The sequence below is a fragment of the Festucalex cinctus genome, chromosome 20 (assembly GCF_051991245.1).
Source record: "Festucalex cinctus isolate MCC-2025b chromosome 20, RoL_Fcin_1.0, whole genome shotgun sequence".
Lineage (NCBI taxonomy): Eukaryota > Metazoa > Chordata > Actinopteri > Syngnathiformes > Syngnathidae > Festucalex > Festucalex cinctus.
The window spans coordinates 14875523-14899793 of record NC_135430.1 but is presented as its reverse complement, the minus strand read 5'-3'; the positions used below and the strand labels follow the sequence as shown (position 1 = coordinate 14899793).

The following is a 24271-nucleotide window of genomic DNA, read 5'->3' as shown; positions in this document are numbered from 1 at the left end:
TCAGTGGGTGGCTTCAATTAGTTTATGAACAGCTAAACATTGGCCTACATGCATTTAAATCATAGCAGACCTATTTGATTTTCCTTTTTTTTTTTTTTTTTTTTGGTAAAAATTAAAACGCATTGGGGTACGCGTGCATGCTACAATCCATTGCACAATTTAAAAAAGGAGGAGGAGTTTGGGGGGCGGGGGGTGTCTAGTCGCACTTTGAACGCACTCCAGGTGCGTCACTTATCAATGTTGCGTTCACACTCCGCAGCTCGTTATAATAATCTTGATGGCAAGATCTTAAAAAGACAGTCAAATATGCATACAGTGGAAGTAATACGGCATTTCCCTTTTGTGTCTCTATGGGGCGTTTTCATGCTGCGCACTGCGATGAACCAATTAGTGGACGTCAGACACCATGCACCGGTATCCCATAATAATACAGGAGAGAAATGTTTACGCAAAAAAAAAAAAAAACGAGTGAAGCGTTAACTATGGTGTTTAAAACTTGAGATAGATAGATAGATAGATAGATAGATAGATAGATAGATAGATAGATAGACAGACAGACAGAAGAGTTAGAAGTTAGCTAGTAAATACATAGCTAAGATAGCTAGCAAAGAGAGCAAACTCAAAAGTAGATATTGATGGATGGATGGATAGATAGATAGATAGATAGATAGATAGATAGATAGATAAGATAGATAGATAGATATAGATGTGACCAAAAAAAAGTCATGTGATTGGTGTTGAGTCAAAGCTTTGTGGTTGTTTCACCCCCATTGAGTGAGTGCATTGTGCGGAGTGCGGAGCTGACGCTTCATTTTAACTGGCGCTAAAAGGCTCAGTCCGATTGGGTCCGGTGTTGATGGGAGGACCGAATAAATAGCGAGCCCAGATGCGCTTCGGGATGAGACGGAGCAGAGAAGACGAACAGTGTGCCGCTTGTCCGCTCAGTGTGCACCAACAGCAACTTCTAACTAAACTTGTAGGCTCCTCTCTCCGCTTGTCGGCACTTTCCCCGGCTGACACTTCTTCTTTCCCATTATCGTCGAGGTCCGTGAAGTAGCCGCCGTCTTCTCCGCTCCGCTTTGCGTAAAGAGTATCAAACAAACCTCGCGCTCGCTTCCTCGTTTATTTTGGTTGACTTCATTGTCCAACATGATGATCATCATCGCGGAGTTCTTCGTGGTCATCCTGAAGGTGCTGTGGGCTTTCGTAACAGCCGGGGCGAAGTGGGTGGTGCGGCCCAAGGAGAAGAGCGTGGCCGGACAGGTGTGCGTGATCACCGGGGCTGGAAGTGGCCTCGGGCGGCTCTTCGCCAAGGAGTTCGCCCGGCGGAGAGCCATCCTGGTGCTGTGGGACATTAACAGCCAAAGCAACGAGGAGACGGCAGAGATGGTGCGGCAGATTTACCACGAGGTGGACACGCCGACCTCTAAAGATGGTGAGTGGCGTTATTCAATTTATAGGCTACATATATTTAATTTTTTGATGAAATGAGCATTGTGTTAACTTGGCACGTTATCTTCGTAGTGTGTCCTGCGTTTACACTGGGAAATATTCACACGTTATGTAATAGATTTGGTCACAAAAAAACTACACTATATTTTGCAATTCAAATGTTACATTTTGCATACATTTGATTGTCATGTTTACGCACTGGGAAATTAGAAAAAGTACCCAAAAAGGCCCCAATTTACCAATCCTGGATCCACACTAACGTGAAAGTGTTTGTTACATAGTCCCTACACAAGGACTTGTTCAAAAACCAAAACAATTTAATTAATCCACTGTAACTCGTTCAGGCGGCGTTGAAGAAGTGCCCCCGTTCCAGCCCCAGGTGTACACATACGCGTGCGACGTGGGCAAGCGTGAGAGCGTGTACTCCACGGCGGAGAAGGTGCGTCGAGAGGTGGGCGAGGTGGACATACTCATCAACAACGCCGGCGTGGTGTCGGGCCACCACCTGCTGGAGTGTCCCGACGAGCTAATCGAACGCACCATGGTGGTCAACTGCCACGCGCACTTCTGGGTGAGCCGAGCTGTCAAAACACACACACACGCGCACGCACACGATTATTATATCCATATGCTGAGATTCCAACGCTGGCTTCTCAAGCATTGTTTCCACTCTGACATGCGTGCCTACGATTAAATCTTATCCCTCTCACGGGCAGACCTGGAGAACCAGATTTGTGTTACTTGTGGGATGTTGCTGGAATCGTCCATTTTTAGAAGGCTACGAGAGGAAAAACAGGGTTGTTCTTGTCTGGGGATGCTTCAGTTTGGAGATGATGGCCTGCCATTGTCACTGTGTGCTGTAAATGGAGCGATTATGACGAAAAGCAAGAAATTAATCTAATTTCACTTAAAGAGGAATTCAAACAAACCCCAAAATTTTTTTTTATATGTTCTATGCAACCCCAGTAGTCACATCACTACATTCTGATTAATGTTGTGTTTGCGGAATATGAATTAAGCAGCAAAATCCACTCGGGCAGCCATTTTGTCACTTGCTGTTGACGGAAAATGACATCACAGTTGCTCAGGTAACGACCAATCACGGCTCACCTGTTTTATGAGTTTGGCCATGTTACGTTTGTGAGCCGAGCCGTGATTGGTCTTTACCTGAGCCCTGAGTAACTGCGATGTCACCCGACAGCAAGTGGCAAAATGGCCGCCGCCTGAGATGGAGATAAACGGGTGGATTTTGCTGCTTAATTCATCTAATGCAAACACAATATTAATCAGAATTAGTGCGGGACAATTTTTTGGGTTAACTTACCTTAACGGATCTGAAAATTATTATTATTATTATTTTTTTTTAAAGTATCTTTGTTCAACTGTATGCTCAATGCTTTCACACTAGTTGGCACATAATTAACCTGTGTCCACTTTTTGTGACGTTGTTTGATCGTACGAGGTCAATTCCAAGGCTCAAATGCGCGTTTTCAAATGCTATTAAACCTGTGAGTAAAACGTCAACGGGGATTTCAAGAACAAATACACAAAAGTGCGTGCGTGTGTGCGCCCTTGATGAAAGAAGCGCTTAATGAATGGAGACGGCCCGAGTAGAGGACGTGGTTCATTAAAAACACAAGCTGCTTTAATAGAGCTCAGACTAAACCACCACCCTTTCCCTACGTCAACACATTATGGCGGCGCGCTGCATGCAAATTTTCTAAAGAATAGCTTATATAGCTTTTAAATAGCGTGACTCCGCGGTAGGAATTCATTATGCCAACGTCCATGTGGATATTGAGGGTAATGTAGAACGAAAACTTCAAGGTGCAGACAACTGGCGTGTTGAAATGCGTGGCAAGGGGTCCCACAAAATCATGACAGCGGGTTTACAACGTGGTCGTCACCTAAAAGGCACCCCGGGGAGAAAGAGTAGCCAAGAGGGCCTGATTTAGGATGCAGGAAATTTAATTTTACGAGCAAAGTCGTCATGCCGAGACGCTGATAATAACTCTTTTTGCCCCCTCCGGGGGAGACCTGAGATTTGTTTCTGTGCAAAGTTGTCACACTGTCTCGCTTCTTAAAGCGGTGAGTTTGTCTTGAGGATGCTTTCATGAGTCCAGATGGGGATCGGTAATGCCAGTTATCTGTTGTAAGTAATTCTCTGAGACTTTAAGGTCATGCGAGTTTTCCGTCGCGCGCCTTTGTAGCGACCGGCCGCCCTCATCGGCATCTCGAGCCAGTTCCGATGTTTTTCCCCCGAAACGATACGCGGTCAGTGTTGTGGCGGGAAAAGAGCAGGGCGAAGGAGGCAGCACCGGGCCGCGGGGTGGGCGAGATGAGAGGGTAATGGTAAGCCGCTATTGACCCACTTTATCTGACAATTGCTTTCTTGTCTGCGGATCCGCTTGACGAGATGCCAGGCGACAGGAGCCAAGTTCCGCAGGCTGCATTCCTGCTGTAGCCAGAGAATGGAGGCAGCCAGGCAGAAGGGTCCTACTTGACTGATTTTTTTTTTTTTTTTTCCTGGGGTGCCTCCCCACCCTCCTCTGGCCCAGTGCACCTGTACGCAGTCGTGGCTACTCTACTGGATACCTGCTCATGTCTCATGGATTGAAAAGATCCAAGTGAAGAGCCAATGATTGTGTTCCATGAGAATGATTATAACGGATTATTGGCCTTCAAACATCAGCCAATTGGGCCAAATGGCTGATTATTTCTCCCTTAAAACGTTATCGAAGAAATACGAAGTTTCCGACGCCGTGAAAGTACCCTGAATGCACCATTTTGGCTTGTGTAGCATTAGCAACTAGCAAGTGTGTAGCGTATGTTATTCTGTTGTTCCTAAGCGTTCTTTAAGCTGTTTAATGACACCGCAGTTGGAGTTAACTGTAAAACTAAATACATGACGTTAAGAATTACATCCACTGTATATTTAAATACAAAACATTCTTTGTTTTTAAAACATGACCTAGCACTAATGCTAAAAGAAAAGGGAGGATTCCATTCAAATGCTAACAGGAAGTTAGCATCGACTATGGGAGTCTTTTTCCTTCACATAACGAATATGCACACGCAAATCTTGTGGGAACACATATCCACAGATGAGATAACATTACGCAAAGGCACACATACTTCCCAATGTGTGAAAACCGAGCTATTTTAATAGAATTCAATCGCAACTTTCTTCTGTACTCACTTTAAGTGTGTATGCCCTGGATGCACGGCACCACACTGCCCCCAAGAGACCAAAACTCAGTCATTTTTTTCCAACTTTTTTCAGTTGCTATTATTTTTGTTTATTCTATTCTTATTTCAGTCATATTCTTTTTTTTGTCATTGTCCTTTCAAGTTATATTATAAATTGGATATTTCAAGGATTAAGACTTTCTTTTCTCAAAATTCAAGGATGCAAACGACCAAGGATTTTTTTATTTTATTTTTTTTTTGTCGAAAAAATACTGTACATTTCCACATGACATGGCACGAAATACAATCCCCGAGGTTAGCCCAGTAAGTCCCAAGACTTGTGAAAACAACACAAGACTTGCCATTCAAAGCAGGAAATCTTAATAGTGAAAGTTTGTTCGTAAGTGGCACCCATTGAAAGGGAATTGGGGAGGGGGTTAATTTTATGCCTTCTATAGATTTTTAAATAATCGGCAGTGTGTTTTTTTTTTTATCCCCAAAAATCTGTATCGGCCTAAAAAAAAAATCATATTGGTCAGGCCTTAATAAATGGCACCCGTCGCTTGGAATCCGAATTGTAACCGCCCAATCAAATTCCACGATCTGCTGTCAGATCACCCGTCTCCTTCATCCTGTTGTCCCGGGAGAAGTCAGCCTAATTAAGAGGCCATCTGGCCGCACTCGGAGGGGCCAATATTTTGTTCATATCCGTAACGGTGAAGCACTAATGCAGCCTGACATCCCAGGTGCAAGAGGCTTTTGTGCGGGACCCCCAGTGATTCCCCCCGCCGCAATTAGGTGGAGCGGCAGGGCAGGGGCCACTCCACGTAGGCTTGTGTCAGCGGGTAATTTAGCGGAACAAGGGAACGGCGAGGCCCAATTACGGCCGGCTCTGATGTAAGACACGAGCCCCCCGGTTGCCTTCACACATTTTGTGTCCGATAGGTCAGCAGGGGTCAATGCCGCATGCCGGGAGCTGCCATGAGAGGCGGGAAGGCCGTTTTTAGCGAGGGGATGAGCCTCTCTTCCATCTTGGCATGTTACAGAGAACCATATCACAGTTCATATCTTTTTGCATCCTGGCTATTTCACGGATTTTTAAGATGTGGGTTTTTACAGTAGAGGTCTGCTGGCAAGTTCAAATTTAGAGTAGCGTGACACTAGTGCAGTGTATATCACGTTGTACAACATCCTGGATAGAACTGATCTCTAGATGCAGTGTAAGCTAAGTTTTCAGAGAGCAGAGAAAAATATACTGTGAATAATGAACTTTTTGGTTTGCTTGAACATTTTTAAATACAAAATGTTTATTCTCTTTTGAAGTATGTGATACTACTCCATGTATGTTAAAGTAACAGATGTTTTAAGGTTTATATTACCATAACATTTATGCTAATATTCGTGAGCCTGTCTCACGCATTTTTTGTTGTTAACATTCAGCTAAAAGATGAATGTTGATATATGGTTTGGTTGAACATTTGGTGTTTGAATGTAAAATGTTAATTCTCTTTTGAAGTATGTCATAATATGTGTATGTTAAAGTAACAGTTGTTTGAAGGATTATATAATTACTATAACGTCTATGCTAATATTTGTTAGGCTGCCCTGTCTCTTGCAGTTTGTGCTGTTAGCATTAAGCTAACATACTAATGTTAACATATGGGTTGGTTGAACATTTTGGTGCATAAATATACAGTGCTAATGTTCTTTTTAAGTATGTGATAGTTCTTTGTGAATGTTAAAGTAACAATTTTTTAAAGATTTTTAAATACAATAACATCTATGCTAACATTAATTAGCCTGGCTTTTCTGTTAGCATTAACTGTTGGCTAAATATATGGTTTGGTCGAACATTTAGTTGTTTAAATATAAAATGTTATTCTTTTAGATGTACTATGCTGATATTCTCATGCACTTTGTGTTGTTAGCATCAAGCTAACAGACTTAACGTTATGGTTTAGTTGCACATTTTGTTTAATGTGTCACTTTTACAGTAACCCAACTGGGCGTGATAAACAAGCAAGAGCGTTACAATGAAGAAATACGTTTTTAAAAGTACTACTTATTATTATTGCAACCAAGGAGTACTTTTAAAAAGTATGTTTTAATTAAAACGTCTTTTAAAGTGTGTGGGAGAGGTATAATTCCCCTGATTTCTGAACGTTTACAGTGGGAGTGGGAAAGTTTGGCTCAAGTCGCATCGGGACATATTTTAAATTAATGCTTCATTTGCACGCAACATCCTCCCTCGTCCGCCGCCATTCTGGCTCGCTCACACCATCTCCCCACCCCCAACTTTTCGATTAGCAGCTTAAAATTTATATCTTGGAAAAGTGCAGATGTCTGGAGGCGAGTCCAAAGCGCTTCTACCTGGCCGGAGCACCGTCCAAAACGGTTAAGTCCTCCTTTTTATTGCTTCCAAGTTTCATTACCTGGCAAAATGAGCCGAGATGTCAGCAGATGCAGCGTCTGGTCTGACGCAGCTTTAACAAGGCCTTCCCTCCCACTCACATGGATTCACAAGTGCGCTATCTGGTACCACGCTCTCTCTGGTTCTGTTTACAGAGAATATGCTTTTTTTCCCCCCCTCCCTGCTGATCCATCCCATAAATCTCTAACCTTTTATATGAAGAGAGACTTACTGGAAATGTAGTGGCATGCATTGAGTGCAGTCCCAAAGCGGGGCGAAAAAAAAGAGCAAGCCTGCTCCATTTATTGTTGTTCGCTATGGCGGCGCATATCTGCTTTGAGATCAAGCATGGCGCCCAACAAAAGGCCCGCTGGTTGTTTTTCGGACCCCCTGCCGGGAGAGTGATTGGTCAGTTCCTATGATGGCAGTCACATGTCACACCTGTTGATTGACTTTATTTATTTTGTGTTGATTTTTATTTATTATTATTGTGTGAATGGTGAAGCATTCCCACGTTATTGTGATTTTTATTCTCCACACTTTTTTTTGCAGCGTAACATATTTCCAATTTACACTGTTCAAAATTCAACTAGCTTCCAAAATTGACGCCTCCTGGGGTATATATCATGTTTCTACATTACTTACAGTATTTGCACAATTTAACGTTTAATATAAACTTTTTCCCCATTCATTTTCAATGGGACAAACATTGAACTTTTTCCAAGTATCGATTTCCACGCCCACTTCTGTACATATAACTTATCATCATTACCAGGTGCCTGATACTGCTTGGTGGCACAGTTGGTAAAGCGTATTGTACAGTAACCAGGTTATAATTTCATAATTTATCTCTCAATTTACTTCATAAGCATTCCACAGGCATTCAAATCTTAGCATTCAGCATTCCCACGCAATTTCTCCAGAAATTGCACTTGATCTAGTTATTATTATAATTACAAATAAATGTATTTATTTATTTTACCAGGCGCAGATCAAGTTTCACTTCTTTCTGTCCCCTTTCATTTCTTTTTTAAATAATGAAATAAAATTTTGAATTGAATTGACTCACGCTGGTGCCTCGGATGGACGTTAACCCAATGAAGTGCATTTGCTTGTCCTGCATGGACAAGTTTTTATTGTAATGCACAAAAAAATGAAATGTTAATAATTTGGTTTCATCCAAAATATGATTTTTTTTTTTTAAGATAACGTAATTTGAGTTTGCAAAGTAAAAAAAAAAAAGTGAAAGTGCCTTCTGCATTTTCACTGATGGCCACCGGAGGGCGAAAACAAACCCATAGAAAAGCTATATGATTATTATTATTATTATTTTTAATTAAAGTGAAAAAGTAGATTGTCTCATTGAATTGGTTTTAAGTTGTGCAGTTCTGACTTTGAATCGTGTGAAGGTGTTGAATTTTGTGATTGGCGTCGTCACCAGCTCTTTAGTGCCCGCTTCAACAATGGCCATCAGATCTGTGTGGGAAAAGAACACATTGCACTGTAGCACACACATCACATCACATACCTGCTTGTCCAGTGAATACCTGAAGAGTGGAGGGAGGGGCGCATGGGGTGGGCTGACAACTCCCACTCTTTTCTTGTCACACCTGCCAAAAACAGACAAAGTCAACTTTTCCACATTCCGCTGTTCATTTCAACTCATTTTTTATGCCTCTTATGAATTCAGACGCCTCTTTGTGCGTCGCCATGGAGAAGTAAGAAGAAGAAGAAAAAAAAGGGCGATCAAAGAGCTTTGGCACAAGTGAACTTACTTTATTTCCCACTGTCCTCCGTTGCAGACCACCAAGGCGTTTCTCCCCAAGATGCTGGAACTGAACCACGGCCACATTGTGACGGTTGCCAGCTCCTTGGGTTTGTTCAGCACAGCTGGAGTGGAGGTTCGTATCACAACACAGCACATGCACATTCATGGTTCCCATCACCCCCCACAAAAAAACCCAAAACAACACTCAATGCCTTTTACACCAAATCCAAGAAGACGCTGGCCCCCCTTGCACCCGTTAAATTAAGGGACACAGATGAGCATGAGGGAGCCTCTTATAGATTCTTCTGGGGGTGCACGGGGGTCCGAGGGGGCACTCCAGAATGAGCTTGACAGCTCCCCAAGCGACGGAGACATCTTCATCACGGCTCACTCGGTTTTCATGTCACTGCCGATTTTCACGGAAAAACTCTGGCATTTTATTCCAAATACCTAACTTGGTTTGCAACAAGCGATTACTTTGCATAAATCGGACAATATTTACTATGGAGGAGCTGAAATGCCGAGAATTTAAACTATTTATCGATCATCAACATAATTACCGATTAACCGTTTGTAGGAATAATTGTAAATAATAAGTTATCATACATTTGCTGCGATGAAGAATGCTTTGCTCACATTCACATAGCCGAGCTGTATGTCATCTTAAGAGAACAAGAACATCTAACCTAAATCCGCCTGAAATGATTGCAAACTTGACCACACGAACTCGGCAATCTTCCACTCACATGCACACAGGTAGACAAAAAAGTACACTGTGTTCCAACGACCTTGCATTTGCAGCTTTAGGATTGGAACACCCATGTAACTCGGGGCGTGGAAACCAGATAAAAAGAGAGGGTGAGGAGAGGAATCTTCAGAGAGCGCAGGAGTGAATTGTATCAGTCAGTTCCTCTCCTCTCTCCTCGGGAGCCTTGAACTGAGTCTTTTCTCCTTTTTGTCGCGATCAATAGATGTCAAACGGGTAACCCTGACACCGTTGCATAAACCTAACCCACCCCAAAATATTGCAATGACTAAATAAAACACATGAACAAAAATAGAAATGATACATTTATCTGTTCTGTTCTGTGTGGGCCTTGGGCTAACCTGACAGGGATTTTTTTTTCCCCTCTCTCCAGGATTACTGCGCCAGTAAGTTCGGCGCCATCGGCTTCCACGAGTCCCTGAGCCACGAACTGAAGGCCTCGGAGAAAGACGGCATCAACATGACGCTGGTGTGTCCTTACCTGGTGGACACGGGCATGTTCAAAGGCTGCAGGATAAGGCGAGTCTTTTTGTGTTTGCCACAGCGAGGCTCTTTTTTTTTTTTCTTTCCTTTTTTGGCGCACCTGGCAAGAGTTTGCGCGCTCTGATTTTCACCCAATAAAGATGGCTGACGAATAGCGTTTGATCTTCAAAGCAGCGGTCAGAGTTGCTTCTTTTGTGCCCCGTGGTTACCGACAAAGAGAGCGAGATTTTCCCAGGAGAGCTTCGCCGGTAGGTGCACCTGGGCCAAAAAGCTCCGCCCGTCATCCAAACCCTCCCAATTCAGTCAGCAGGCCCTGAAAAGACAAAAAAAAAAATTATGGGGAAGAAAAATTAACAGAAGCTTATTTACATAACTCAGATGTTATAAAAATGTAATTTTATATGAATTAGGCCTTATTTTGCCATCTTAAAACTTAAAGCATAAAGCGCTTTACAGAAAGACAAAAAAACAAACAAACATATACGGTATTTTGCTGTAAAAACAAACGTTTTTTTTTTTCCACATAAATCTCAGGTAGGCGAGTTTTCCATGAATAACTGAGACCAGATTCCCTACGTGGGAAAATTTGTGACTGTCGAATCATGAATATGCAGATAGTCTTCATCGTGCTAACATTTGGACCCCCCCCCGCGCACTCAGGAAGGAGATCGAACCGTTCCTGCCTCCCTTGAAACCCGAATTCTGCGTCAAGCAGGCCATGCGCGCCATTCTGACCGACCAGCCCATGATCTGCACGCCTCGCATCGTCTACATGGTCAACTTCATGAAAAGGTGAGATCAAGCCACGCCCCCTCCACACCCATCCTCACCACTAAGCGCCCCGTGTCCCGCCTCCGCAGCATCCTGCCTTTCGAGGCCATCGTGTGCATGTACCGCTTCCTGGGTGCCGACAAGTGCATGTACCCGTTCCTGGCGCAGCGGAAGGAGGCCATGAACAACAACGAGGCCAAGAACGGGATCTAGGAGGCGACGCATAATCCCGCCGGCGCGAGGAGATGACCACTGAGGGGAGGGGAGGTGGGGGGGGGGGGAGAAGACTGAATGTGGGCTGGTGCACTTGCATTCAGCAAATGCAAAGGTTTACCATATCGTTCCTCTGGGACAAAGAAAGCTGTGTACTACACAATGGGTTTATTTGTCGTTTTTGTGTGTGTGTTTTTTTAAGAGACATCTATATACTGTGTCACTAGTTTTGAAGCGGTATCCAATAATTCACTATTTAGTCACCAGCCTTATTGTAGTGTCATTGTGGAAATATACAGTATGTTACTGTATAGGCTGTAAAACAACAAACATTTTCTTCACTTTGTTTTGTAGACCTGCACTGTAATTTTCTAAGCTTTCTCGACACTGCCAACTCTCAAACACGCATGAAGTTACAAACATATTGAAAATGAAGCCAGTCGCCTCTCAAATGGAGAAGGTTCAAGATATCTGTTACGAGGTGATCGCTGTAGTACGGAAGAGGATTAAAGCCAGTGAAGAGAACAAAAAAAAACAAAGGGTGGCAGGATTCTGACTATAAGTGAGAATTCTGACTTTAAAAATTCTGACTAAAGCCTGAATTCTGACTTTCTTTTAAGAATTTTGACTAAAGTCTGAAGTCAGAATTCTGAGAAGAAAGTCAAAATTCTGAAAAGAAAGTCTGAATTCTGAAAAGAAAGTCAGAATTCTGACTAGTCTCAATTCTGACTTATTTTCTGAATTCTGATTTTAATTACGAATTCTGCCGAAAGTCTGAATTTTGACATTATTCTCTGAAATCTGACTTTAATTTACGAATTCTGACTGAAGTCTGAATTTTGACTTTCTTCTCAGAATTCTGACTTAAGTCTGAATTTTGACTAAAGTCTGAATTTTGACTTTCTTTTCAGAATTTTGACTTTCTTTTCAGAATTTTGACTAAAGTCTGAATTTTGACTTTCTTTTCAGAATTTTGACTTTCTTTTCAGAATTCTGGCTTTCTGACTTCCCCCCACAATTTGTAGCTCTTTGTCACAAAGTCAGAATTCTCAAATTAAAGTCAAAATTTGACTCTAAATCTGAGAATTCAGAATTCTCAGATTAAGGTCAAAATTCTGACTTTAAGAATACTGACTTTAATTTGAGAATTCTGACTTCCCTCCACAATTCATTGCTCTACATTACAAAGTAAGAATTCGGATTCTGATAAAGTGAAAATTCTGAGATTAAAGTCGGAATTCTGAGAGTAAAGTGATAATCATGCTACCCCCCCCCACTGGCCCTAATCCTCTTCTGTAAATTGCTGGAGGGAAATGTATGAAAACACTTTTCTTTCTTCACGCCTATCCCTAAAAAACAACAACAGTGTGTCCAGTTGTAAATGTGTTGTAAATGTGAGTAGCCCAAATGACTCGTCTCCCTATACTGTGTCACGTATGAATATTTGCAATATGGGGACGACACCGTTTTCAAAAGACATTCCAGTAGGCATCAATCCTTCAGTCACAGTGATGAGCCTCGATTCTCTACCTCTTTGTTATTTTTGCCTTTTTATTTTTTGGGACAATATATTTTTTTTAATGTAGTTTTTTTTTTTTTTTTTTTTCTGAAGACTGCTCCATAGCAAAGCAAAGTGTGGTTCCGATGTTTAGTGTCTCTACCTAACTTAAATTAATAAAGTGATTTAGATTATTATGCCGTGGTGCTTTGTGGCTGCTTCCACATCACAAATCGAGCGCGTTCTCCGAGTGGGGGTGACTCACCCGCAAGAAAACTTGTGTCTTCTCTTTGTCGAGGTGTTCTCCTCGCCTGCGTGTCGCGCCAACTGAGTCAACCTTGGGTGTTGGCATCACGGGGCGTCAGACAATTGTCTTTTGTTATGGAACGTGACAAGAGGACATGATAACATCTGTGCTTTGTAGGGGTAAGCAACACAAACTGTAAAATAATAATAATAAACACAAGACGATTGACACATCAATTTGAATTGACTTGAAAATATTCATTCATCTATATCAATGAAAAGATAAGATAAAAATAGTATAATTGTAATTCAATAATCATGTTACACACATAATTAAACATCATTCTAATTCAATAATAATTCAATATAAATGTAAAAGATTCTCAATTATCTTCAAGTGCAATAAGTCAAATCAGTTAGGTCTTTCATAAATCTAAAAAAATACTTTTAAATTCATGTGAACAGCAACATACAAACAAAATTCGGCCTTTAAAATTCTATCATGAATTTACGGGAAAAAGATATTAAAATAATCCATTCACAGTTGATATCAGGTGCGAAAATGCAATTCAATTGGATTACTTTTTTTTTTTTTTTTTTTTAACTCAGCCCTACTTATACATACATACACAGAGTTAAGAAAAAAGTCAACATTACCTGGGGAGCTATACTAAGTGCTATTTCTGAAAAAATTGCGTGGGAATGCTGAAAGCTGAATGCTAATGTAGGTAAATAAAAAGATAAATTCTGTGAAAATTAAAAAGTAACTATTAATTACTAGTAATAGTAGTAGAAACAGTAGCAGTATTACTACTAGTAGTAAGTAAGTAGTAGTAGTAACTTATAATTCAATAAATACAAACCCATCCACCCATTCTCAGTCAGTAGTCAGCATTCAGCATTCCCACAACGAGTACCTTCACACATACATGCGGCCACAAAAAAATGCATCAATTAATCTCCCACACGTTCACTTTCTCTCAGAGTTCCACTTGAGAACTGGTCAATCCCCCAAAGATGATTTTCTCTTTGGTACAAAGTAAATCCTTTCAAGATCTGGGCGAGAATGGTTACTTCTGTGGGCATCAATAAGATTCCCCTAATTCCCTTCACCCTGCTGTTAAGACCGGCACTAATTAAGAGGGCTTCAAGGGGGTCAATGGCACATCATTCAGTCGGAAAAATCGATGATCCCAACATTTGATATCGCGCGGCGTGGACTCGCTCGGCTGCCGCATCGATTTCCTTCTATTCCGGGCATCAAGGTTCACTTCCTATATTGGCCGCGCACAGCCCGGCGATTCATCCGGGGCCTCAACAAGGCCTCAAGCGGTTCTGCCAGCGCATGAACGGGCTTCTGGAATCGAGACGCGCCACTAATGTGTGTGAACAGCTTTGGTGCGACTCAACGGCGAGCAGATGTAGCTGCCAGCTGAGTCCGTTAAGTCGGTGCGGCTGAATTGAGAGCTGCCCCCTTTCGCTTCTTCATCTGGCCGACAAGGGGGGCGCGTTTGACCTCGGGGAACATGCATTTTAATTTTTTAATTTTTATTTTTTTACTGTCCTAGAATAAAGTGCAATTGCACCTCCACTACATGAGGGGGCAGTGGCGCTCATTATTGGCAGAGTGTGCACAGGGAGCATTCGCTCGGTGGTGTTGGGGTTTTGTTTGCACTGAGCATGCGCACTTTGCACACAGAAAAAAAAAAATCAGCACAAATAATTTTATATATTTTTGTTTTGCAGGTTAAAGTTGTTTTTTTTGTTTTTTGTTTTTTTAATATTGTGCTCCTGAGTTAATGTTGGTGATCAGTTTGAATGCATTATTATTTATTGATTTTATGTAATTTTATTTTTCCATATCATGTGGTTTGACATGGTCAGTCAAAAGATGTTTATAGTTTAATTAAGAATTTAATTTTATTTTCGAATTTCAAATGCACTTTAAATCTTTTCTGTTAGTTAATAAAGCCTTTCTTTGTTGTAAGTTGCTCCATATTTTCTTTTCTCTTTTGCATTCATAAGGATACGGTGTTATGCAGAGGTGTGCTTATAACAATTTTATAGACAAATGATACAATTTATAGTTGCGGGGTGGGGGGGATATACAAGATGTTTTCTTCTTACTGGTCGGGCATGACAGAAAATAATTGAGAAGCACTGCTTTAGAGAAAGAATTCTGAGATTAAAGTGAGAAATGTGATAATACAGTAAGAATCCTGCCAATCTTTTTTCCCCTCTTCACTGGCCCTAATCCTCTTCCGTAGAATTGTGTCACTATTTTTTGTTGTAAATTATTTTCATTTTTTTTAAATTTGAAAAAGGTCTTTATGAAACCAGAATTTATTATCAGTAGCAGTCATAGTAGTGGGGAAGGGCGTCAACCATGTTGGATGTTGCAAATGTTATTTTTAGTGTATAAATGTTTTTTTTCCATCTTAAAAATGGAGTGTTTTTTTTTTTTTTTTTTTACCTTTTAGCATCCCCAGCAGCTAACTGCCGGTTTCCGAAGCAACAAGAAAACTGGAGAGGCTCCACTCAAGTCCACTGAAAGAAGACAAAAGACAGCTTTTCCACATGAAGCAGGCGTTTTTACTGCATTCCAACAACATCAACAAACCTGCCCTTCGCACACTCGCGCCGTCCTGCGCAATCAGGCAAATAAAAGCGACGTTGCGACGCGACACGGCGACGGGCGGAGACGTGACGGACGAAACGGTGGCGGGCGGGACGCTCCACGCTGCAGATTACTCGACAATGATTACCGGCACGCGCGTCTGTCGGCATGTGATGCGAACGTCACGCCTCGGCGGTCTCCCTTCAACACCACTTTGTCCACATGGAGAAAAAAAAAAAAAAATTGTGTTAATTTTCAGAATATGATACTCTTGCAAGTCATACACGTCCATATAGATAGATGAACTTTTTTCTTTGTTTTCTTTTCTTTTTTTTTTTTAAGTCAGCATACAAGGTAAGCTAGGTGACTATATATGAAGACAACGACTACAACTTTCACAGCACTGGCATTAGTTCATTTGAAATACAGTACTCAAGCATTGTTAGATTAAGAACAGGATAAAAGAAAGAGAAACAAAGAAGCTACAGGTTGTTTTCGCTCGTCTAAAATGTTTCCTTTGTATTTGATGTACATCAAATGTACAAACAACAAACATGAATCTTGTGGGAATTGTCAGTGTTGGACTTCCCTTCAATTCAAACAGGACCATGCATAATTGCTGGTTATCGTTTACTCTTGTGATTATTTTGTTAACGTCGAGACTCAACTAATGTGTGGCGATAGCGTTGTCTTCACATAGACTCGGGGAATGGGGCTGCTTTTTAGTCGCTTGCTTCATGTTTGCACATCCGCCCAATTGCATGTTGACAGGTTATGCGGGATGCAGTGGCCATCGTCGAAGGTTGGGTCGCATTTGTGTGTGTTTCGTTACAGTTTGGGCTCAGGCAGGAGGTGGGGACGAGACAGAGAGAGAGAGAAAGAGGGGACGTCAGCTCCTGGACGACGACGGCCTTTGAATCCGTGCAGACCTGAGTGGCGGTGCCTGAGTTAGTCTGTTTAATGTCCGTCGTCCGTCCCGCAGGTTTCGGTGCTCTGTCAACACAAAAGCAAAATTGCGTTTGAGTCTGGCAAATGCCTGAATTCGTCTGACCTGTTCTTCAGAAATGAACAGGAAGGTGTCACAAGTGGGTGCAGGGATTGGTACATGAAAGGGAAAAAAAAAGAAAAAAAAAAAAGGGTACAGTGGAACCTCAAAATTCACATTGCATGTTTTCGGTGTTTCCCTCCTCCAACACACCTGATTCAAATGATCAGGATCAGGCTTCTGCAGAGCTTGCTGTTAAACTGATCATTTGAATCAGGTGTGTTGGAAAAGGTAAACATATTTTAAAAATGCAGCAAAGTGTCTATTGAGGTCAGGAATTGGACACACCTGGTTAAATGTTTCCCTCCTCCAACCCTCTGATAAAAATAATAATCGTTATCAGGCATCTGCAGAGCTTGCTGATGAGTTGATCATTTGAATCAGGTGTGTTGGAAGAAGGAAACAGCTAAAACAGGGGTGTCCAAATCCAGCCCTCAACATTGACTAGCCTGCATAATATACATGTTTCCCTCCTCTGACACACCTGATTCAAATGATCAGGATCACCTTATGATGATGACACATTGCATGTTTTTGGTGTTTCCCTCCTCCGACACACCTGATTCAAATGATCAGGATCATTATCAGGATTTTGCAGCGCTTGCTGTTGAGCTGATCATTTTAATCAGGTGTGTTGGAAAAGGGAAACATCTAAAAAAAAAAAAAAAAATGCAGCAAAGTGGCCATTGAGGCCCGGATGTGGATACCTGGTTTTAGATGTTTTCCTCCTCCAACCCCCTTGATTAAAATGATAATCGTTATCGGGCTTCTGCAGAGCTTGCTGATCATTTGAATCAAGTGTGTTGGAGGAAGGAAACAAAACATGCAGGTAAGTGGCCCTGCTCTGTGCGAGAACGTATTTTCTGTTTCCACGATGGGAACATTTTATTGCTGATTGTTTTTGACCTCAGAGGTTCCACTTGATTTTGTTTCTGAAAGTTGCAGTTTTGCGAGGTCAGAAATGAACAATGTGAACTCGGTCAGTAAATGAATTACATATTTTTTATTTTTTTTACCGTGACGTAAACGAAGTTGTCTTTCCTCACTTTCTCTATGTTTCTGTCTTCTGCTCTTAGATAGGAGCCCTGCCCAAACTTTTTTGTTTTGTTTTTTTCCTCCCAGGGCATACCTACTCGGAAAATATTCCAGAAATGATGGACAGACATTTCCTCATCCTCTTTCCTTTCCTCCCGTGCTCATCACGGAGGCGTTTGGGAACGAGGGAAGTTGCGTTCCTTCCTGTGGACTCGGGACGAGCCACATGAGCGCAAACGACAACGTTTCCGACGGAAGAACGACACCCGGGCTAGCGCAGCTCTGAGCGGCGCGAGTGTTGATGCTCCGTACCTTGCCGGGGCCGTCCACCGGGTCCAGTCCCTGCTCCGACAGCTGTTTCAAGGCACTTAGAGCAGCCTGAGAAGAGAGAGGAGAACAGATGGCGGAGTGAATGCGCAGGGAGGAAGAGCGCGATGGAGTGGGCGGAGAGTCGAGTGTCACCCCTCAGCTGCTTTTCAAATAACACTTCACTCTGGGAAAGACAATGCCAGCAGGACACTTTCCCTTCGCTCCGTGTTGTCTTTGGCTCCTGCGTCCTTCACTGTTTGTCTTGCGTTATTGGCTTAACGTTCCCACTTGATGTTCTCGCTGCCAAGTCAATGTGAGCGAGCGAGCGAGTGACATCTGTATTCCTGAACGTCACACCCAAATAAACGGCAGCGGCTAAAGGACGTGAAAAAGATTTTTCTGATTCCTTGGAAGCTCTTTGGGGGGGGAAAAAAAAAAAAAAAAAAAAACAGTCAGGAAAAGCCTACTAGAACAACTTAACTGATGTGTGCTGACTGACAATTTGCTTGAATGTGATTCCCAGTTATCAGATGGGGTGCATACTTTTGCAACCATTATTACAGTTTATTTTTACGGCTGTAATTAGGGATGTTCGTTATCACTATATTTCTGTTATCACCGTTACCAATATCAAGTACTGATACTAGTAATATATTTTAGTGCTTTTTTTTTAGTGGTGTGAACACTTTTGCAACCACAATATCGTTTAATTTTACGTCTCCTAAATATTTCAGTTTTGTTTCTCAATTAAGTTGTACAGGTTGTAAGTAGGCATGTTCAATACCACTATTTTTCTGTCGTCACCAATGCCAATATCAAGTACCGATACTATTAGTATTTTTTATAAATATAATTTCGGAAAAATTCATCTATTCCTTTATTTAACCAGGTAAGAAACTCATTGAGATTAAAAATCTCTTTTCCAAGAGTGACTTGGCCAGAGGGGTAAAAAAAATTAATTAATAAAAAAATAACAAAAATAATCAATGAAGATCATTTTAATGACAAAAGTACATATCCCATTAAATTAATGGCAATTTTCCTTTCTTCTAATTTCTATTTCCTGATTGTAAAATGGACAAGATGCTTTTTTTTTTTTTTTTTTTGATGATTTTTGAGCGACCCTTGTGAGGAGCAAGCAGTTCAGAAAATGGATGGATGTTTTTTTCATTTAGTTTTAATTAGTTTATTTAAAAAAAAAAAAAAGTTTTAGTATTAGTTTTTTTTTTTTTTATGTGTATTACTCATATGCAAAATTTAATAAACACCATGGTTTAAAAAAAACAAAAAACAAAAAAACCCAAACACTTTTTTTTTTTTTTAACTAGTGTTGTGTTTGGGCTTAATGAAATGAAAAAGCAGGCAAAAAATAAAAAATAAAACGCGCAAAATTGTCAGCTAGAAGCGACGTCATCTTGAAGGTGCTTCTCGATTGGCTGCTGCTAGATGACGTCACTTCTGTGCGCCACACTTTCAAAACGTCACTCCTTATTCCGGTTAACATCGAAATGAGTTGACTTAAAGGTACACTCAGTATTATACAGTGGCATCTAGTGGTGAAATAATAAATCATTCGAAAAAAAAAAATATTGTTTGTGTTAGTAGTATGTAAAAAGATATGTTGTATCGCATAAACGTACTTTTTTAAAATATAACGGTTAGTCTAGAAATCGCAAATTATCTTACATGTCCGCGCCTCGCCTGCTAGTGTCTGCCATGTTTCGCCGCCATCTTTCTGCTACGGGTGCCGTCAAAGACAAATTTCAGCGCTCCATTTCTTAACGCGTTTTTGGAACGCACTTCCGGTTTGTATGGCGACCGCATGTCCACGAAGAAGAAGAGTTTCCGGTCCCCGAAGAGAGCATTATCAAGCATCACACTTACTTTGGGAATTTATTTTATTTCAGCGCGACAAAACAAGAGTTTATATTGTAGCCGCATTTGCCAGATGGAGAGAAATGAGGAACAGACTAGTTTTGGGACGTGCCGGTGCCTTCGACTGCTTTCTACTTGACCGGTAAGTAAGAGTACATTTGTGTTTACGTTTTGAGAGCGAGAGAAAAAGTATACTCCGTACTAATTAATACGATGTTCGTACCTTTGTTTTACGATCACTGTAGCTGTTGATTAGCAACTCCGCACCACTCGAACGATTTCGTTATGTAGCTACTTGCTTTGAAAAAAAAAAGATTCCCGCTGGCACGTTATATTTAGAGTAAATGCGCAAGTTATTGTGTAATGTAATGTAACTGTGATTTCGAAGGTATATTTGCCCATAACTTCAATGGAGAATCTAAAGCATACTGTATTAGTGGAGGAGTTGAAAATTATTTTCGTTGTGGTTGGTGAAAATAGTGTTCTCGAAATTAATTTTCGGCAGGGAATAACTTTCTGGACTTAAATGCTGGCTGTACCGTAAGCACTGCTAGAGTCTGAACTCTCTCACTCAAGTGTGTACTGGTCCATTGTGTAATTGGGTGCACAAGAATTTACAGGCTGCCACGTTTTCCACGGAAATTCGACAAGCAAGCAGCCTTTGCATATTCTATGCAGTATGCAGTCAAGTTACTTTTATCTAGCTAATACAATGTTTTGGGCCCAAAAACTAAAGATCTTACCTCTATTTTGGGGGCTTTGTTGGAAAGTTGGTGACATATAGTAGTATCATCAATTATTCTATTTTATTTTATAATTGTGTTTTTGTTTGTGTCACACTAGATCAACAGCCAAACTTGAGGGGTTCCAGAACCATATTCTGATGTATACAAGCATTCATGCACCGTTTAAATACATCACCGACCTGCAAGAAAAAAAAATATCAAGGGGAGAGTCAGCAGCCATATTGGAATGCCCCGAATGAGGACACTTGAATGGAGGACGCCAGAAGGCTTCGGTGTTGTACCACCAGTATCTCCACCTACCATATCTGAGCTGCAACAAACTGAAGTCAGCCGACGTCTTGGTATGTCATTTACATATGGACGGCATTGCACACTACATGAACTTTTTGTGTGAAGCAATACGGAATGGTCACATGTACAAGCACCACTTGTTTTACACAGGACCTGCTGACCAGGTGTCTGAAGCCATGGAGTGACTCCTCCCTCACTTTCCTCAGCAAGCCTTTGAAGAATATGATATCATCGTTGGTGGGGACATGCCCTCACTCCATAACATGTACTTGTGCAGTCAAGGAGCATGTCAAACTTAATAAAACCAGCAAACATTGAAGTGACTTCATTTTTACTGCAGTCTGTTCACACAATCAATGGACAAGCCTTCCTTAATTTTGCCCCAATAACATCATAGAGTAGGCGAAAAGTAGTGTTACAGATCATACTGTGTTCGGGAGAGTTTGAGGAATGTTGCAATGTTAATGGGGGGCAATGTCAGCACACACACACACACACAAAAAAAACAAAAAACATCATGGTATTGAGTTAATCAGATATTTTAGCTGTGTACAACACATACCTGCTCTGTAACACTACTTTTGGCCCAAACCTGTATGTCTATTTTCCATATTTTGAAATGCACAGCGTATTGGTAAAATTCTGGAACAACTGCAATTCATGTAGCTCATTATATTCTAACAGCATTTTTTTTTTTTTTTTTAGTTAATATGTTCATTTCATGTAGACTTTTATTTTACTTTATTTTATTCATTCATTTTCATGTACTGTACCTTACATTCATTGGCCAATGAAGAATTCCTTGTCATTGCAAGCATTTATAATAATTCTCCAGGCTTTTGATGTTTTACATTTCTGGTCATGTAAAATAGTGTTAGGTTAGGTGTCGAATGAACACTGCATGTTGACGCCAAAGGAAATTGTATTTTTTTAGTTATTCAAAATGTACAAATTAACACACAACAACAATATACAAGTTATACAAACTACAACAACAAGTGTCAGACATGGACTAATTATATGCCAGGTAAAAAACCTTTGTATTGTCCTCAAGGATCTGGGAAAGTGTCACTTATTTGCTACAAGTCCACCAAGGTGCTGCAGTCTGGGATCCAGGTACAGGAAATCATGGTGGTGCTGATGTGGGATCCAGGTACAGGAAATCATGGTGGTGCTGATGTGTCAAAAAGTATTTCTTGGTGTCAGTCTATCAGCTGGACTTGGATATCTTCATGTTCCTCCATGGTCATTTCCTGTACGAGTCTCTGCAAGAAGGTAACAATTGTAGGTCAGATGAGGTACCAAACAATGAACTGAAAGTCACTGAGCCAATGAAGTACATTATTATATGAGCAAGACTATTTGTGAAAGCCATGTAAATTCCTGCACATCGAAGTACAAGGAAGCTGTTGTATCTTCAATCAAAACTAATTAAGTTGCTTAGTGATATTTATTAGGTAAAATTGTTCAACATGGTGACAAATCGATATCTGAGTAAAGGGTTTCAAATGTTTTTGTAAGCAGCACTTTTCTGAGTGGTTAGTAGCAACAAGACACGGGGGGAATTACGAGTCTGAGTTGCAGATGTGTCGTTCAGTTAACACCATTATTTTTGCACGATATACTAAACATATCAGCAAACGATGTAATCTAAATACCACATATTCCAAGCAAAGGTATGTTTTGAGCCATTCACATGCATGCTCGAATGGAATTATTTTTCCATGATGACATAATTGTACGTTACGAGACACCGCGTTCTCTTCCGCGTTCTCTTCCTCGTCGTCTCTCTCGCCCCCTTTGAGATGGTCCACATGTCTATAAAACATAACATGACTGTGTGTTCTCTGTTGCATGGTTTAGTTGCACTAACAAATATGAACATAGATAGCCATTATCATTAGCTGACGTACAGTATTTCCAAACAATGCCGACAAAAATATTAATTCTGAAATTAAATGACTAAATCACAATTATTAGGGATCTGTACAGTATGTCTAACAAATGCAATTCACTTACGTCATCACTCGAGGGAATACCAGAAGTTGTTTGCGTTCTGTTCCGGTGAAATTGGTGGTAGGCTGTTGAAGTAGGGTCTCTCTGGGACGCCGTAGTTCGTGTGCTTAAAATCATTGCATTATCTTGTTTGACCGATAGATGGCGGTCGTGAGCTACACACTGGGGCTTTAAATCACATTTAAAATCAACCCCGAAGGTTCATGTATTAAATTAATTACTAAAATATGAATAACTATAATTAGTTAGTTTTGTAAACGTAAGATGTAGTTTCAGTTATTTATTTATTTATTTTTAACAGTTTTCTTTTATTTTGTTTTTTTTTTGTAGTTTAGCTATTTCATTGTTTACAACAATCCTTTAGTGGGAACCAACACAATAAGTCACAAAGCAACTTTTTAAGAATTCATACTACTGGTGTTTAAATGTAAATTAAAAAAATTTGGATCAACGAATTCCTCCACTCTGGGACTGACAACGCGCCTTATGGGCCAGCCACTGAGCTGAACCGCAAATTGAAAGCACTTGAGGGCCACTTCGAGAAACAGGCTCTTTAAGCGTGCCAAGATAAACGGGCCCATGTGATGTTGTCCAGGTTCTGTCATGACACACATCCTCCAATGAACAGGTCCAGATGAGCTCGCATGTTCCCGGTTCCCAACGCCGAGTGTGGGCTGAGGCGGTTGCCGTTGGGGAATATATCTCCCAGCTGAGCCGACACTGCGGGATCTGGGCACGGTGGAGCACATTTAACATCTGTCCTCCTTGTACTTGCATCGCGTGCACGTCAGTCGGGTGAAGGGATGAAATGGATGTTAACAGAACCCGTTTCAAGGTCCTTTCAACACTCTTGTTGTCATATTTTCTGTTGCTGAGAGCGGATTGAAAGCAGCAGGCGGCTATTTTAGCAGTAGTAACGACACAGCTTGGATCATTTATAGTCGTCACTTAGATCAGAGTAGAGATAAGAAATTGGTGGCTCTGCTCAACAGATGAGGGGACCAGTGACAAATGGATGAGACAAACATTACAGACCACCCACATTAGTTAAGGTTTCAAAGTTAGTGTTCATTTTAAGTTAATTTGCTCCCAAAGACGTATAAATACGTTCTATTTTAAACATTACCAGTGTCCCAAAGACGTATTGTTAAGACGTTTGTTAGGTTTTTTTATGCTAAAGCATACAGAAGGCTTTGATGCAGCCTCTGAACTGAAGATAACGGTTGAAGCAATGGTAGTTATTACATAAACGGCCAACAGGTGGCAGTAGAGTATGAGATCAACCAGGGCCATATTGCAACAAGCTGTTCTAATTTTTACATTTGTATCTGTTTCCGTTTTGCAGCAATTAGCATTAGATTATAGCAAAGTTTCATCATTATTCACAAAACATGTTGAAAATACTGGCAAAAAGAGCTTGTTGCAACATGGCCCTGGCTGATCTCTTATTCTCTGCAGCCACCTGCTGGCTGTTATTTGTAATAACTACCATTGCTTTAAATGACCTGTTCACAATAGATGTATCGAAACCTTCTTTAAAA

At 41.0% G+C, this 24271-nt stretch overlaps 2 protein-coding genes and 3 long non-coding RNA genes across 7 annotated transcripts in view; 2 read left to right on the top strand and 3 right to left on the bottom strand.

The window, feature by feature from the left end:
* The first annotated feature begins 791 nt into the window (after nt 1-791).
* rdh10a (retinol dehydrogenase 10a) lies at nt 792-12747 on the top strand. The gene is made up of 6 exons (XM_077508482.1): nt 792-1435; nt 1797-2023; nt 8854-8952; nt 9959-10104; nt 10729-10860; nt 10929-12747. Exons 1-6 carry the CDS (start codon nt 1150-1152, stop codon nt 11050-11052), a joined length of 1014 nt encoding a protein of 337 aa, XP_077364608.1. The 5' UTR covers nt 792-1149; the 3' UTR covers nt 11053-12747.
* Nucleotides 8267-16127, bottom strand: LOC144009026 (uncharacterized). Its single transcript, XR_013280811.1, has 7 exons — nt 15417-16127; nt 15270-15343; nt 12816-12990; nt 9927-10381; nt 8827-8941; nt 8599-8661; nt 8267-8527 (listed from the first exon to the last, which is right to left on the bottom strand). It is a non-coding gene; the product is annotated as an uncharacterized LOC144009026 (long non-coding RNA).
* A 99-nt stretch (nt 16128-16226) lies between these two features.
* The window catches only part of stau2 (staufen double-stranded RNA binding protein 2), a 79892-nt gene continuing 71847 nt past the window's right edge, over nt 16227-24271 (bottom strand). For 2 of the 3 annotated variants that reach the window (XM_077508480.1, XM_077508481.1), the window contains exons 14-15: nt 17806-17871; nt 16227-16406 (exon numbers count right to left, since the gene is read on the bottom strand). In XM_077508480.1, the coding sequence (XP_077364606.1) occupies nt 16371-16406; nt 17806-17871 (102 nt within the window). In that variant the 3' untranslated portion in view covers nt 16227-16370. Of the gene's footprint in view, nt 16407-17799; nt 17872-24271 lie in introns of those variants that run through there. The other variant, XR_013280809.1, reaches the window with a different exon arrangement.
* On the bottom strand, nt 17878-23948 carry LOC144009027 (uncharacterized). Its single transcript, XR_013280812.1, has 3 exons — nt 22734-23948; nt 19489-22532; nt 17878-18218 (listed from the first exon to the last, which is right to left on the bottom strand). It is a non-coding gene; the product is annotated as an uncharacterized LOC144009027 (long non-coding RNA).
* On the top strand, nt 19331-21033 carry LOC144009025 (uncharacterized). The gene is made up of 3 exons (XR_013280810.1): nt 19331-19819; nt 20521-20764; nt 20865-21033. It is a non-coding gene; the product is annotated as an uncharacterized LOC144009025 (long non-coding RNA).